This window comes from Branchiostoma floridae, chromosome 15 (assembly GCF_000003815.2).
Source record: "Branchiostoma floridae strain S238N-H82 chromosome 15, Bfl_VNyyK, whole genome shotgun sequence".
Lineage (NCBI taxonomy): Eukaryota > Metazoa > Chordata > Leptocardii > Amphioxiformes > Branchiostomatidae > Branchiostoma > Branchiostoma floridae.
The window spans coordinates 20,807,283-20,825,123 of NC_049993.1; the positions used below are offsets into that span (position 1 = coordinate 20,807,283).

The window sequence follows — 17,841 nt, forward strand, 5'->3', positions numbered from 1 at the left end:
ATATTAATGATATAATTTAGTCAATTTTGTTCTATATTAGGCCACACCTAGACTGAGTGTGTTAACACAATCTCTCAGTTGCTGGGGTTAATGACCCCCTCCTAATGGCAACTATAGGGCTGGCTGCTAGGAGCGCTATTTTAGTCAGGCTAGGTCACACCAATTTAATTTGTTGCTTCCAAGAATTTGTTGGAAACAAAATTTTAAAATTGCAAAATGTCTAAGGTAAAAATAAGGGCTTACATAACACAATGAATAAGAAGTCTTTTTTCAAATGAAAAAAACCCACTATGATCACGATTTTCACTTGTTTCTTGAAAATCATTTTGAAATACTGTTAAATAGTTCTTCTGTATGTACTTAATCCTTTATGAATGAATAATTTTACTCCAATGGTAAATGTACCACCCCACATTGTAAGGAGCTTGTAATGTACTTAGTATAGACCAATTACTGTATTGGAAAATTGTTGATTGGCTCCATAGTAAGCTATTGGACAGGTGAAAATTAGTAAATGGGAGGGGTGGTGATTTTTGTTCATTTTCAAATAGAAATGGGCAATTCTGAAATTCTGAGAACCAATCAAATTGGTGTGGCCCCATTAGACAATTTACAAATTAAGTGTTCATGGAGCTACAATCGTCATGACATATCTTTGTTGCTTTACAGCAAAACACCAGAACCAGTGATGCCCAGTGTTGCGGCTGGGACTGCTGTAGAAGAGAAGCACCCATCTCCGAGTGAACCAAAGCTGAGAGAAGGAGGAACAGACATTGGACAACAGATGGGGAACAGCACAATCACTGGTGCTGTTCAGGACCAACGTGTCCATCCAGACATACCAAGGTGAAAAACTGCAAACTTTATACAATTTCAGGGATCAAACTCCAAGCATGTCTCTACATGCGTGTAGGTACAAAATTTAATTGACATTAAACTTTTCCTTTACAGCAGAACACCAGAACCATCTGCTGTAGAAGAGAAGCACAGATCACCGAGTAAACCACCACCACAACAAAGAGGACTTGATATCGGACAACATTTGGGGAACAGCACAATCACTGGTGCTGTTCAGGACCAACATGTTCTTCCAAACATAACAAGGTGCACTAAAAAGCTTAAAGATTTTTACGATTGGAAGATGATTAAAAGAAAAAAATTATTTCTACTTACAAATTCAAGTCATTTTAACTGACAATTTTTTTTACAGCAAAACACCAGACCCAGGAATGACCAGTGTTGCAGCTCAACCTGCTGAAGGACAGAAGCACCCATCACCGAGTAAAACACCATCACTAAGAGAAAGCGGACCAGATAACAGACAACAGTTGGAGAACAGCACAATCACTGATGCTGTTCAGGACCAACATGTCCTTCCTGACATACCAAGGTGGATGGATATGCCTTACACATTACTAAATGTAGCTTTACACAATTTGCAATGCACATTGATCACTTACAAAAAATGTTTCTAGAAAAGATCCAAATAACAGAATCCTGTTCCTGACCAGTGACAGCTTAAATTTGTAAGTTAAACTATGATAATTTATTTTTTTGCTTACAGCAGAACAAAAGTACCTGAAATGACCAGTGTTCCAGCTGACAGTTCAGAAATTTTTGAAGAGGAGAAAGAAACAGACAAGTCAGTAATATCCTACTGCACATGTACAAAGTATGTTTTACTGTTCCATCTGACTGCGTTTTAGCAGTAGTATCCAGTATTTGATTTTACTGCTGCCGGGGTCCCTGACATGTGGGGTAGGCTGAGCAGTTAGCTTCACACTGTACTTTCTATAGCAGCTCTGTCCAGTGGGTCTGTGCTGGTAAGGCCAGATTGATGTCCTTATCACACTCCTTCCAGGATTTCCTTGGTTTACTTGACAGTAAGCTCTCTCCAGCACAGAGCATGCCCCCAAAGTAACAGAAGCTGGCTTCCACGTCCAGCACTACCTCGTCCACTGTGACTTGTGTTACAGGCCAAGCATCCAGTGGCCTGGATTGCCAACAAAGCCTCTGACAAATGTTCTGCATGGTTAGCAGGCTACCTTTAATACTGCAGCACTTCTTGTGAACCCTAAACCCATGCTTGGTAGGAGGAAGGAGCGGCATACACCAGTCCCTGGATTCATATTAGGATCTTTGTTTTCTCCTCTTCTTCCTTTCTGCACCGTTACTCATGAAGTTGATTATTATCATGAATAATTTTTTTTTTTAATTTTTTTTTTTATTCACATTTCTTTAAAGAGGATGAGGCGGAAAGCAGACCCTGCTTATCGAGGTCTTCTCCTCATGTACATAAACAAAATAAAGACACACATAAAGGACTACAAAACGCTAAATAACAAAGATATAAATAAATCATGAATAATAATAATGGCACTTGGGAATTGTGGTGCTGCTGGCTGCAGATTCAACCTTTGAATGTTACCCCCATGCATACAATTGTCCATAATCCCGAAAATAGATTGAAGTTCATAATCCATGCCAGGCTAAGTACCTTTATGCCAAAAAGTAGTTTCTCAAACATATTCCAGGGTCTCCCTTATGCCAACAAACGTTATAGATCTTGTTGTAGATGAACATGTTGATCCTTGTTTTCTACCACCTTATATTATATGCTGCGGTCTTCAGGTTAACCTTGAGGCCCAACTTCCATGCTTTCAGTCTTGCGATGTGATCTTCCAGAATGTCTGTGATGATGACTGGGTTGTCTGCCTACAGGAGATCCCAGTATACCCCTGTGCAGAATGCACATGACAGGGATTTCAGGACGAGGATGAACAACATTGGACTAAGGACTGAACCCCACACCAACACCAAACTCGCTGTACTGCCCATTAATATCCACACATGCAGTGCCTGGCATTTGTATACAGGGCCTGGATTACCCTCACAGCCTACTCCTCAATATATAATTCTCAGTGCCCACCATAGAGTAGTCAACCAAAGGCCTTTTCTGATCAACTGCAAGGCAAAATACTGTGGGTGTTGTCATATTGTGAATTAACATTATTTTCTATATGGTAGTGTCACAATGTTTGTAAAAATACAACCAAGTCTATAAAAATAACACAATGACTATCAATTTCAGTTTTAGTCAATACACAGACCACCTTACGGAAGGTGCCTCCTCCCTTGCCAGAGCAGACCTGGACTCAGCAGAGCAGCACTTTGCAGCTGCACTCAGGATGGTACATCTAAGAGGTATGAGAGAAACCCTAGTACATTGTAAAATGTGTGTGTGTGCCACGTATGCACAAACGTTTACCTGACAAGATCGTTACATTGAGGACAATGTACATCCTATATAATACTCAATATAGGTTCATCATCATCATCATCGGTCGGCTGATCACAAGGCCTGTCCACGTCAGTCTGTCTGCAGCCAGCGCAGAAATGGCAGGGCTTAGGTCGCCCTCCGCGTCCCCCAGCAAGCTCTGTATATACGTCAGGTAGTTCGTCTTCTGCCAACCAGGGCGTCGCCTGCTGTGGGTTGTAACATAGAGGGCGTATGTTATAGGTTATAACTGCAACTTAAACTTTAAGTTAAAGAATATAGTACCCTGTAGTACAGTAACTGTAGCCTTGTTCTCCTATCTTTGAATATATGATACATTCCTAACATATATACCAGGTCTTTTCTGCCCTTAAAAGGCAACAGAAGAGACCTACTAGATATGCATAAATCAACTCAGCTCTATTGATCTCCCTCACTACAGTCAAGCATTACCAGAGAGAGGTGGAGCCCCTGTGCAAGTTGGGGGAGGTCTACAGTAAGCGAGGTCAGCAGACAGGAGATGGGGGAGACTTTGTCAAAGCAGCAGCGCTCTACAATGCAGCAATAGCCAGGTCAGAGGATCAAGTCCTCAATGGTAACATTATAGTAACAGCTATCAAAGAATTAGAGAAGGCATTTCTCAGATATATCTTAGACATTCAGTCTAATGTAAGCCAAGACAACACAGAAAACCACAAGAAACAGCTGAAGGAGATGCGGGACCAGATCAAGCTGGAGATGGAAACCATTGACCAGCAGCTGGATCCCTATGTACATGATGAGGATGACCCATGTGTCAAAGAGATAGAGGCAAAACGAGCTCAGGCTGTCAGACAGTTGTTTGAGAACATTGCACAACAAAGGAAGGAGTTCATCAGCCTGCTTGTAGAAGAGTGTATTGGGTTAATGGGACCCCCTTCCTGTAAGTATGCCCTGATAGGTTTGGGTTCACAGGCCACAGGACTGGTAACTCCATACTCAGACCTGGAGTTTGCCATCTTGGTAGAAGAAGAAAGTGAAGAATGTCTTGTGTATTTCCGTAACCTCACCCACTATCTACACCTCAAGGTGGTCAATTTGGGAGAAACCATCCTGCCAGCACTGGGCATAAAATCTCTCAATGACTTCTACTCTGAGGATCCACTTGACAACTGGTACTATGACTTGGTTACACCTCGTGGGTTTGCATTTGATGGTTCCATGCCAAAGGCAAGCAAGACTGCACTGGGCAGGCAGGGAACTAACAATGAACTACGAAGTGAACTCATCTGCACCCCAGAAAACATGGTTTCAAAATTACAGAAAGATACCACACTATATCTGAAGGACGGCTATCACCTTGCCACTATCTTGAGAAACCCATGCCTGATAGCTGGGGACCAGGATTTGATTGACACATACATGGCCATCACAGCTGAGACACTGCAAGCTGATGGGGGTAAAATGGCTCTGCAACTGGCACAGGAGATGCTGAAGGAAAACATGAAAAAGTATGATGATAAAGATACTATTGATGTAAGCCTAATTGATGTGAAGAAAGACATCTATCGCTTCCCAGCTGTAGCAGTGGACTGCTTGGCACTGTCTTCAGGCATCATACCTACCACAGTTTGGGAGACAATAAAAGAACTGGAACACCAACAAGTGATCAGTCCCAACAATGCACACCACCTGACAGTGCTTACCAGCATCTCAGCAGAACTCAGGCTCAGAACCTACATTGCAAATGGTGGACAGAAGGAAAACTTGTCAGCTTTGGCCTCAATGAAAACAGTGCTGCATGGACAGGAATCATCCCTACATACCAATGATGATGTTTTCCATCTACCAAATGAGAAACAGCTTTTCAGATACTATTACACAGCAGTCCCTCTGAAGAAAATTTTGTCTGAATGGCCTGACAAGGAAGCAAACCTCAAATCATTTTCAGATCTCTACATCAAGAAATCTTCAAAATTATTTGGACAAATGTATTGTGATCTATGTAAATACAGCCAGGCTATCAGTTGCTTTAATGAGGCCTTAAACAAAAACGAACAATTATACACTGAGAAAATGGATATTTTAAACAGACTTGGAAATACTTGGATCTTCATGGGTGATTACAGAAAAGCTATCAGCTACTATGAACAGGAACTGCAGATGAGAAAGAGTATCTATGGCCAGAGCACAGTACATACTGACATTGCCAACTCACTCAACAGCCTTGGGCAAGCCTGGCATGAATTTGGGGATTACAGGAAAGCACTGAGCTACCATGAACAGGCACTGCAGATGAGAAAGGGTATTTGTGGTCAGAGTAAAGAACTTGCTGATATATCTATTACCTGGTCCCTTCACCATCTGGCAAAAACCTGGGAAAGTCTGGGTTACTACAAGACAGCAGTCATGTACATGGAACAGGTGCTACAGATAAACAGGAGTATCTATGGTAAGAATACAGCAACTGTTGGTATTGCTCATGCACTCAACGACCTGGGGATGGTCTGGCATCACCTGGGTGATGACAGCAAAGCAATCAGCTATCATAAACAGGCATTGGAGATGTACAAGATTATTTATGGTCAGAGTACAGCACATCCTGACATTGCCACCTCAATTGGTAACCTTGGGTATGCATTGGGCCAATTGGGTGATAACAGAAAAGCAATCAGCTACCATGAACAGGCACTGCAGATGCGCAAGAGTATCTATGGTCAGAGTATACATCCTCACATTGCTTCTTCACTCAACAGCCTAGCCATTACCAGGGGCGAAATGGGCGATTACAGAAATGAAATCACCCATATCGAACAGGCACTAGAGATGTACAAGAGTATCCTTGGTGAGAGCACAGCACATCCTGAAATTGCTCTGTTACTAAACAACATAGGTTTAGCCTGGCATAATCTAGGTGATAACAGAAAAGCAATCAGCTACTATGAACAGGCACTGCAGATGCGCAGGATTATTTATGGTCAGAGTACAGCACATCCTCACATTGCCTCTTCACTTAACAGCCTGGGCTTTGCTTGGTATGCTTTGGGTGATTACAGGAAAGCAATTAGCTACCATGAGCAGGCATTGCAGATGTACGTGAGAACCTATGGTCAGAGTACAGCACATCCTGACATTGGCCGCTCACTCACAAATCTGGGGTCAGCCTGGTGCAAATTTGGTAATTACTGGAAGTCTATAAGCTACCATAAACAGGCACTACAGATGTGCAGGACTATCTATGGTCAGGATACGGCACATCGTCAGATTGCCACGTCCCTTAACAACCTGGCATTAGCCTGGGATCACCTAGGTGATGGTAAAAAAGCAATCAGCTATCATGAACAGGCACTACAGATGTACAGGGGTATCTATGGTCCAACAACAACACATCCCGGCCAACTCACTCAACAACCTGGGGGCAGCCTGGTTAATCCTTGATGAGAACAGAAAAGCAGTCAGCTACTTTGAACAGTCAATGGAGATGCGCAAGTGTATCTATGGTCAAGGTAAAGCACATCCTGACATTGCAACCTCACTCAACAACCTGGGGTCTTCATTGCAAAAAATGGGTGACTGTAGAAAAGCAATCAGCTTCCATGAACAGGCACTGCAGATGTACAAGAGTATCCATGGCCAGGATACAGCACACCCTGACATTGCATGCTCACTTAACAACCTGGGGGTGGCATGGCAGAATCTGGGTCAATTAGGAAAAGCACTTGGCTACCAAGAACAGGCACTGCAGATGTACAGGAGTATCTATGGTCAGAGTACTAAACAACTTGACATTGCGAGCTCACTTAACAACCTGGGGAACGTCTGGTATGAACTCTGTAATTACAGTAAAGCAGTCGGCTACCTTGAACAGGCACTGCAGATGCGCAAGAGTATCTTAGGTCAGCATACAGCGCATATTGACATTGCAACTTCACTCAACAACCTGGGGGCAGTCTGGCACAAGCTGGATGAATACAGGAAAGAAATCAGCTACTATAAACAGGCACTGCAGATGTACAGGACTATCTATGGTCAGACTGCAGCACATCCCAGCATTGCCACCTCACTCAACAACCTGGGTGGAGCCTGGGACAAGCTAGGTGAACACAGAAAAGCAGTTGACTACTATGAACAGGCACTGCAGATTTACAGCAGTATGTATGACCAGTCTACACCACATTCTAACTTTGCCAAGTCACTCAACAACCTGGGGACCGCATGGTGTAACCTGGGCGAACATGGGAAAGCTATCAGCTATCATGAACAGGCACTGCAGATGAGAAAGAGTATCTATGGTCAGAGTACAGCACATACTGACATTGCCAACTCACTCAACAGTCTCGGGAAATCTTGGCATGAATTTGGCGAATACAGAAAAGCAATCAGCTACCATGAACAGGCACTGCAGATGGAAAGGAGTATTTATGGCCAGGATACTGCAAATCCTGACATTGCAATCACAATCAACAACCTTGGGTCAGCCTGGTATAACCTGGGTGATTACACAGAAGCAATCAGCTACTTTGAACAGGCACTGCAGATGGAGAGGAGTATCTATGGTCAGTCTACAGCACATTCTGACATTGCCGACTCTCTCAACAACCTGGGAACAGCCTGGGGTCACCAGGATGATTACAGAAAAGCATTCAGCTACCATGAACAGGCACTGCAGATGTACAAGATTATATATGGTCAGAGTAAAGCACATGCTGACATTGCAGCCTCACTTAACAACCTGGGGTTAGCCTTGGACCACCTGGGTGATTATACAAAAGCAATCAGCTACAATGAACAGGCACTACAGATGCAACAGACTGTCTATGGTCAGAATAAAACACATTCTGACATTGCTACCTCACTGAGCAACCTGGGTGGAGCCTGGTACCATATAGGTGACTCCAGAAAAGCTATTAGCTACCATGAACAGGCACTGCAGATGTACAGGAGTATCTATGGTCAGGGTACTGCACATATGAACATTGCCAACTCACTCAACAACCTTGGGGCTGCATGGCACAGTTTAAGTGATTACAGAAAAGCAGTCAGCTACTATGAACAGGCACAGCAGATGAGAAAGAGTATCTATGGTCAGACTACAGAACATCCTGAAATTGCCAACTCACTTAACAACCTGGGGGAGGCCTGGCGCTGTTTGGGTAATTACAGACAATCAATCAGCTATCTTGAACAGGCACTACAGATGTACCGGAGTATCTATGGTCAGACTAGACCACATTCTCTCATTGCCACCTCACTCAACAACCTGGGCTTAGCCTTGCACGAGCTTAGAGATCATAGGAAAGCAATTAGCTGCCATGAGCAGGCACTGCAGATGCGCAGGAGTATCTATGGTTGGGATACAGCACATCCTCTCATTGCCGCATCACTTGAGAACCTGGGGTCAGCCTGGTGTAATCTGGGTGATTACATACAAGCAATCAACTACCTTGAACAGGCACTGCAGATGAAGAGAAGTATCTATAGTCAGACTACAGCTCACCCTGAAATTGCCTTGTCACTCAACAACCTGGGTGCAACCTGGTACCATATAGGTGACTACAGAAAAGCAATCAGCTACCATGAACAGGCACTGCAGATGAGCAGGAGTATCTATGGCCAAGGCACAGCACATTCTCTCATTGCCATGTCACTTGAGAACCTTGGGTGGACTTGGCACTGCCTTGGTGATCACAGTAAAGCACTCAGTCTTTGCCAGGAAGCCCTGGTTATAGCAAGACAGATTTACCATGAAAACAAAGGGCATCCGGATATAAAAAATATTGAAACCAAAATTGCCCAGATCAGTAGTAACTGCATTTAGACCATTTAGGTGAAAAGACAATTCATTGGCACAAGTAGTGGTAAGCAATCTTGCTGCTTTGTTCAAATGAATTTGGCCAGACTACGTCTCTCTCTCTCTCTCTCTTTGGTCTAGTCCCCATCTTTAAAGGTGTCATAAGCCAACCTGCTGGTGTCTATAACACCAATTTTTCAATGGCACGCTAGGTAGATAAGCTTTTGTTTGTCTGTAGCTTCTTTCTGGTTCTCTTAAAGGCTTCTGCACTGAAGGGTTTTACACTGATGACATGTGTTTGTCATGTCCTAGTCTGAAGGCTCTGCAAAAACATGTGAAATCTAATACTTTAATGTGAGGATTTTGGCTTTGACAATGATATGCTATTCAATGTACAGAAAACCGATGCATATGCTTTGATTCTAATTTTAAATCTTTCACATGCTCTTGCAGCAGTCAAACTTTGAAATTTGTTACTTCCTTTGTGCATTAGGGAATTCATGATAAGTGACATCAATTGTATTCTGGCCCAAGTAAGAGGTCTGTATAGTCAAGCCAAAACTATAATAATTAATAATAAGGTAAATTCTCCCTCTGCTCATCTAAAGGAAAGAAGACATATTATATATAATTACATTCTTTGAAACTATGAGCTGCACAGTTTGAAATTCAGCTAGATCTTGTGTTTTATCCAAATGTCGATTTCAAAACTGTTTCCACATTGTGGAAGATGCCCATAGATGCTTTCTAATCTTAGCTACAAGTAAGTGATACAAATCAATGCCAGAAAGCACAAACAGATGTTATTCTTTTACTATCCATCTCTAAAGTCAATCTACAAACATCATAAAATACACTAGTACTGTTTGAACTGGCACATTATATAGTAGCTTCAGAATCTTTTATTTGTTGTGTGTACTAGTATATTATCCTCTACGTTCATATTGTATGTTGTGTAAATATGGGACAGTTAGAACCTAACTTAACAAGTAAACACTCAGGTAAATAGTAAAATGAATACAGTACATGACATTGTATACATTGAAATTGCTAAAATTAGCACTATAAGGGGAAATGATGTACTTTAAATGACATTTCAAACTAATGTGAATTCTGTGTAATGACTTAGACAATACAGATTGAAGTGCTTTGCTTTCAACATGGTAACCTTAAAATGTGTGTCATTTAGAATTCTAATTGGTGAGAGGGATTAGGAATGTAACTCATGACTACATTAAGGCCATACTAGGAAAGATTTTACGGTGATGAATGTATTGATGCACATTAAATTTAAAATTTTAATGTTCTAAAATCCAAATAAAGGATGTAGATTTCCCTTCATTCTGTTCTGTGCTTCATCCTCTGGTTAACTTCCATGTATAAGTTTATATGTAATTCAATTATACGTCTTAAGTATTTTTTAACTTCAGTGACGTATGAGTAAACAGGTGTTTGAGTGTGTTTAGTATTGGTGTATTTCTATCTATTTGTGCAGGTGTGTGTGTGTGTGCGTGTGTGTGTGCGTGCGTGCGTGTGTGTTTGTGTGTGTGTGTGTGTGTGTGTGTGTGTGTGTTGGTGTGCATACAGATATTTTGCCTGGTGGTGCCTGCCAGTGTGGCCAGACCAGCCAAGAAGATTGGCTGTAATTATTTTAAACTACTTAGTAGTATCACTCCTCAAGTCCATGAAAAGACCAGAGTATTGAGATCATGGAATTTTAGTTATCATTCGTGGCATCACTGAAAAATCTGCCATGTCTTAACCAGCTTTGTTGTGCCATGTTTGTCAGTCTATACACAATGGCCAAAGGTTCAACATAATAAGCTAATAAGAAACTAGGTGATAAGACAGACAGGTGACACAGGAATGACATAGTGGAAAGTCCCGGCAGTGGCACAATAAAAGTCCCATCTAAGTCAGAAGAAAAACCCAGAACTGAACTCTCATTGGTACAGGGGGATACAGTACATGAATTTTCCTCTTCAGGCCTGCCAAGTGTTGTCTATACAGCTGCATGGTCATTACAAAATATGTTTATTTTGAACCCACCTTAACAGTCCTAGAAAATGACGTAATGAGGGGGTCATGCAACTTAAATCATCAAATGACAGCACAGACCTTAACACATCTTCCACATATTACAGGTAATCAGCTTTAGCTGTGCACAGTGCTGTATACGTGTTTGCCAAAGGTGTAGAGTAGAAGTTAATCAGTCACGAGGTCATAACATAGGCATCAAATGATACCACAGACTACAAATCTTCCACATATTATATTACAGGCAATCAACTGTAGTTGTGCACTATGCACATAATACACTCTGCATGTATGACTGATTGTCACAGGGTCAAGTGGCCAAAGGTGTAACGTACGCATGTAAGTTAATTAAACAAGGTCATAAGACAGACAGGTGACTCAAGTATGACCTAATGGAAAGTCCTGGCAGTGGTGCAATAAAAGTTCCACCTAGGTCAGAGGGAAAACCCAGAACTCTCAATGCATGGTACAGGAGATACAGTACAGGAATTATCCTCTTCACTTCAGGCCTGCAAAGTGTGGCCTACAGCCGGTCAATCCATGTATTATTTTGAACCCACATTCACTGTCCAATAAAATGACAGAATGAGGGACATGGAACTTCAGTCATCAAATAATCTTACATGACTCACACATTTTCCACATACATGTATCATGGGTAGCCAGCTTGTGCACTATAATGAATGCTGTATACATGTTTGCTACAGGACCCATTGACCAGGTGTGTAATGTGTAAGTTAATAAGTAACTAGGTCTGATAAGAAAAACAGATGACGCAGGCAGGTATGAAATCATGGAAAGTCCCGGCTGTGGCGCAGTAAAAATTACAGGTAAACCCAGAACTCTGACCAGTTAACAAGGGGAAACAGGCAAGTCCAGATGTGTTCACAGCTGTGGAGTCTCAGACATCTCAGAATGCTGTGAGGGCTCGCATTGGTGGTAGCTGAGAAACGTGGCAAAGAAGAAGTCTCAGACATCCAGGTGAGAATTAACAGGTCACACGGGCTACAAGGGTTTGGCAGAACTTAACCTGTGGCTTCTAGACTATCTGTACTTGACAATAATGAAATTCCTAGTTGAACAGTGACTGCCATTCTTTTGTGTGTTAGATACATTTCTTGTGACCATCATTCATGTAATTTATCACTGCTTTCACATCTACATACACATTAAGGCTATCACAAGTCTGTTGAAAAGAACAAATACATATCAGCATGCAAGTTATTAAGTAACTAGGTCATAAGACTGACAGGTGACATAGGTATGACAAAATGGAAAGTCCCGGCAGTGACAAAAAAGAACAAATACATGATGCAATTGGACTTTCAATCTTTTGTACACGTATTCTGGTTATCTATATACATGGGTTAATTATATACATGGACTTTAGACTCTATGTTCCTGTGCCACCATATTGAGACAAGTACAAACATGTATACTGTTGCTACAGTAGGCATTCAGTCTTTAAGTACTATCAATCTGTACAATATACAAAGTAGTCTAGTCACTGACCACACAATGTCATACATATTTCTTCTTTACATTCAGGTTTAGTGGTTTTCGGAGGCTTGGTAACATATTTCTATCTACCTGGACAAAGAACCTAAGATGTCACCTAACATATTTATTTTGTCACAAAATTTTAAAAAAATTGCTGTCTACTTTTCCAAAGGATCAACTTGCAGATAAAAACAGGAAATGTCTGAAATCAAGATGACCAGCCTGACAAACAAGATACAGAACTTGGAGTTGTGCCTCAAGAGTCATGGACAAGAAGTTGGGTATGGGAGGGCTCTGAGAGAAGCCATTCTTAGCAAAGAGCTGTTCATAGAGGTAGAAGTCCTGAAAAGTCTTGGAGACCTGCATCTTCAAAAAGCCAAGCTCAGTAAAGATTCAGCAGAGTTTGACAAGGCTGCTGCCCTGTATGCTGCTGCCCTACTGCGCTGCACAGATCCAGACATGGGACAAACACTGGAACATCGTATCGGCTACATGGAGAAACTTTGCAGACAACTGCTGCAGGGGTACGCTCCGCAGAAACAGTCAAAACACAACTGGGGTACTGCTGACAGTAATGTCTTAAGGGTGGCCAAGATTTGTGACAAACTGGATAGGAGTGGCACTAACACCTTAGAACAGAATTTCACAAAAACATTAGTGACCGCAATCAATAACAGCGACATGTTGTTGGAGCTTGAGGTTCTCAAATCTCTTGGTGATTTCTACCTTGAGAAAGGCAAGAAAACCTATGATGTATCCCAGTTCTCCAAGGCAGCTGCCATGTACAACAAGGTTCTGAAAAGATGTGGGGATCCTGGGGAAAAAGTGACTCTGGAACATCGCATCAGATACATGGAGAAGATCAGAGATGCAGTGCAAATGGTGAGTAATTTAGGTACACATAGGCCATACTTTGAAATTGTCATCAATCACATTTTAGTATAAATGCTTAAAAATGCAGATGCAAAAATGAGCAGTGCAATGACTATGTACACATACATGTATGTTGGGAGAAGTCTGTTACACAGCAAAGGTCAATAAAATGCTGACATGTGGATTTATTCCTACAGCACACATCATGGTCAGAAGAGAATCAATTTGCAGCTGCTCTCAAGAAAGTTCATGCAGCAGGTAAGGAAGATGCAGGTAGTATATATCAATTTTAATGAAAATCTAGGTAATCATGACGCATGATGACAACACCCAGCCAGTTCAAGTAGTTTTGAATTTCAGTAATCATATTCATAATGCACAGGAACCTGTTGATGAAGATGACACCTATTTACCATTCTTATAATCAAATATATTGTTAAATGCATTTTTCTTCATATACAGGTAATAGTCAATTCAAAGTGTGCAACACTGTAAATGTGAATCACTGTGTCTCTCCAGACCCCACAGCCCAGCAGTACCAGAGAGAGGTGGAGCCCCTGTGCAAGTTGGGGGATGTCTACAGTAAGCGAGGTCAGCAGACAGGAGACGGGGGAGACTTTGTCAAAGCTGCAGCACTCTACAATGCAGCAATAGCCAGGTCAGAGGATCAAGTCCTCAATGGTAACATAGAAACAGCTATTAGAGAAGTAGAGAAGTTGTTTCTGAAATGTATTTTACATGTAGATATTCATTCTAATGTAAGCGAAGATGACACAGAAAACCACAAGAAACAGCTGAAGGAGATGCGGGACCGGATCAAGCTGGAGATGGAAACCATTGACCAGCAGCTGGATCCCTATGACTATGTACATGATGAGGATGACCCACAGGTCAAAGAGATAGAGGCAAAACAAGCTCAGGCTGTCAGGCACTTGTTTGAGAAAATTGCACAACAAAGGAGGGGGTTCATCAGCATGTTTGTAGAAGAGTGTATTGGGTTAATGGGTCCCCCTCCCTGTAAGTATGCCCTGATAGGTTTGGGTTCACAGGCCACAGGACTGGTAACTCCATACTCAGACTTAGAGTTTGCTATCTTGGTAGAAGAAGAAAGTGAAGAATGTCTTGTGTATTTCCGCAACCTCACCCACTACCTACACCTCAAGGTGGTCAACCTGGGAGAAACCATTCTCCCAGCAATAGGAATAAAGTCCCTCAATAACTTCTACTCTCGGGATCCCCTTGATGACTGGTACTATGACTCTGTTACACCTCGTGGGTTTGCATTTGATGGCTCCATGCCAAAGGCAAGCAAGACTCCACTGGGCAGGCAGGGCACTAAGAACAAGCCACCCAGTGAACTCATCTGCACCCCAGAAAATATGGCTTCAAAGCTACAAAAGGATGTCACACTATACCTGAAGGAAGGATATCATCTGGCCACTATCTTGAGAAACCCATGCCTGATAGCAGGGGACCAGGATTTGTTTGACAAATACATGGCCATCACAGGGGAGATACTGCAAGCTGATGAGGGTAAAATAGCTCAACAACTGGTACAGGAGACACTGAAGGAGGACATGATGAGCATCAGACGTGAAGAAACAATTACAGCAAGGCTGATTGATGTGAAGAAGGATATCTATCATTTCCCAGCTATAGCAGTAGACTGCTTGGCACTGTCTGCACACATTGTACCTAGCACAGTTTGGGAGACAATAGAAGAAATGGAAAACCGACATGTTATTAGTCCTAACAATGCACACCACCTGACAGTGCTTACCAGCATCTCAGCAGAACTCAGGCTCAGAACCTACATTGCAAATGGTGGACAGAAGGAAAACTTGTCAGCTTTGGGTTCAATAGAAACAGCATTGCAAGGACAAGAGTCATCCCTACAGACCAATGATGAAGTTTACACAAATTTGCTACAACCAGTTTTCCATCTTCCAAATGAAAAACAGCTTTTAAGATACTATCATACTGTAGTCCCTGTAAAGATGTTTTTGTCTGAACTCTCAGAAAAAACATTTCTTACTTCATCTTCGGAATTCTATGAGAATTCTCTAAGCACACGTGGAATGATGTACTCTGAGCTATGCAGATACAGCCTGGCTATCAGCTACTATAATGAGGCCTTAGAGAAAGATGAACATGCAGAAAAAATGTACTTGTTCAACAGACTTGGAGAAGCTTGGCACAGGATGGGAGATTGGCATAAAGCAATCGACTACTATGAACAGAGTTTTCAGAAGTCCAGAAGTATCTTTGGTCAGGATACAGCACATCCTGACATTGCCATAGCACTCAACAACCTGGGGACAGCCTGTGATAACCTGGGTGATTACAGGAAAGCCATTAACTACTTTGAACAGGCACTGCAGATGCTTAGGAGTATCTATGGTCAGCATAAATCCCATCCTGACATTGCTAACTCACTCAACAACCTGGGCTCTGCCTGGTACTTCCTTGGTGATCACAGAAAAGCAATCAGCTACTACAAACAGGTATTGCAGATGCGCAGGAATATCTATGGTTTTGATACTGCACATTCAGACATTGCCACCTCACTCAACAACTTGGGAGGAGCCTATGAGAAGCAGGGTGATTACAGGAAAGCAATCAACTACCATGAACAGGCACTGAAGATGGAGAGAAGTACTTATGGTCACAGTACAGCACATCCATACATTGCTACTGCATTCAACAACCTGGGGTCAGTCTGTGGGAATCTGGGTGAATACAGGAAAGCTATCAGATACCATGAACAGGCACTGCATATAAGCAGAAGCATCTTTGGTCAGAGTTTGGCACATCCTGGCATTGCCACCTCACTTAACAACCTAGGGTCAGCCTGTAAGAATTTGGGTGATTACAGGAGAGCAATTAACTACTATGAACAGGCACTGGAGATGAACAAGACTATCTACGGTCAAAGTACAGTGCATCATGACACTGCCACCTCACTCAACAACCTGGGGGCTACCTGGGATAACCTGGGGGATTACAGGAGAGCAATCAGCTTCTATGGACAGGCACTGGAGATGTTCAGGGACATCTATGGTCAGAGTACAGCACATGCCGACATTGCCACCTTACTCATCAACCTGGGTTCAGCCTGTGGTAAAATGGGTGATTACAGAAAAGCAATCAGATACCACGAAAAGGCACTGCAGATGTTCAGTAGTATCTATGGTCAGAATAAATCCCATCGTCACATCGCCATCTCACTAATCAACCTGGGGGAAGCCTGGGATAGCCTGGGTGATTACAGGAAAGCCATCAGCTACTATGAACAGGCAGAAAAGATGCAAAAGAGTATCTATGGTGAGAGTACAGCACATCCTGACATAGCCATCTCACTTGACAACTTGGGGTCTGCCTGGTACTTTCTTGATGATCACAGAAAAGCAATCAGCTACTTTGAACAGGCACTGCAGATGCGCAGGAGTATCTATGGGCAGACTACAGCACATGCCGACATTTCAAACTCACTTAACAACCTGGGGTCTGCCTGTGTCGATATGGGTGATTACAGAAAAGCAATCAGCTATCTTGAACAGGCACTGCAGATGGACAGGAGCATCTATGGTCAGACTACAGCACATCCAGACATAGCAAACTCTCTTAACAACCTGGGGAAAGTCTGGGATAAAATTGCTGGTTACACAAAGGCAACAAGCTACCTTGAACAGGCAGTGAAGATGTACAGGAGTATCCATGGCCAGAGTACAGCACATCCAGACATTGCAAACTCTCTTAACAACCTGGGGATGGCCTTGTACAATGTCAGAGATTACAAGAAAGCAATCAGCTACTGCCAGGAAGCCTTGGCTATGGCGAGGCAGATTTATCCTCAACACAAAAGCCATCCATTGATAAAAGCAATACAATCTAATCTTGCTAAAATAAACAAATAAACAAACAGAATCTAACAGATATTGGCTCTGCTCTGTGCATTGGCAGACAATACAGAGAATATCCCATCATAGATCATAGTAAGCAAACTTTCAGTTTTTCCCTGCCATGTAACAGCTATTAGCAAACATTTTTAGAACAATAGACAATTAGTTTTTACCAAATATCTGCTTAGCTAGATTTGATACAATCGAACTTTATTTTAAAATTTGTGGGGTTAAGCCATATGTAACAATAAATTGCCAACAATTTGATGGAATTCGGATGATGCAGGTCTTCAGGTGAACAAGCTCTGCTCTGTCCTGCTGGACAGTATTTTGTGGAAATCTTGGTGTCACCTCTCAGAGAACTGATGTTATTTGAGACTATGACTGTATATTTACACTTTAAAATGTTTTATGTAAACAAACCTGATAATTCAGCCTTCATGCTGCAATTGGCTGTCAGAGGAAGATTATATCTACTGCTA

General features: G+C 42.2%; 2 protein-coding genes across 2 annotated transcripts in view; both read left to right on the forward strand.

Moving 5' to 3' along the window:
• Positions 1-744, forward strand: part of LOC118431660 (kinesin light chain-like) — a 17,203-nt gene extending 16,459 nt beyond the window's left edge. The window contains exon 2 of the mRNA XM_035842902.1: positions 670-744. Within this exon, the coding sequence (XP_035698795.1) occupies positions 670-744 (75 nt within the window). The remainder of the gene's footprint in view (positions 1-669) is intronic.
• Positions 745-6,626: 5,882 nt separating this feature from the next.
• LOC118431661 (tetratricopeptide repeat protein 28-like) lies at positions 6,627-17,217 on the forward strand. The gene is made up of 5 exons (XM_035842903.1): positions 6,627-7,476; positions 13,036-13,466; positions 14,762-15,050; positions 15,477-16,781; positions 17,150-17,217. Exons 1-5 carry the CDS (start codon positions 6,627-6,629, stop codon positions 17,215-17,217), a joined length of 2,943 nt encoding a protein of 980 aa, XP_035698796.1.
• The last annotated feature ends 624 nt before the right edge of the window (positions 17,218-17,841 follow it).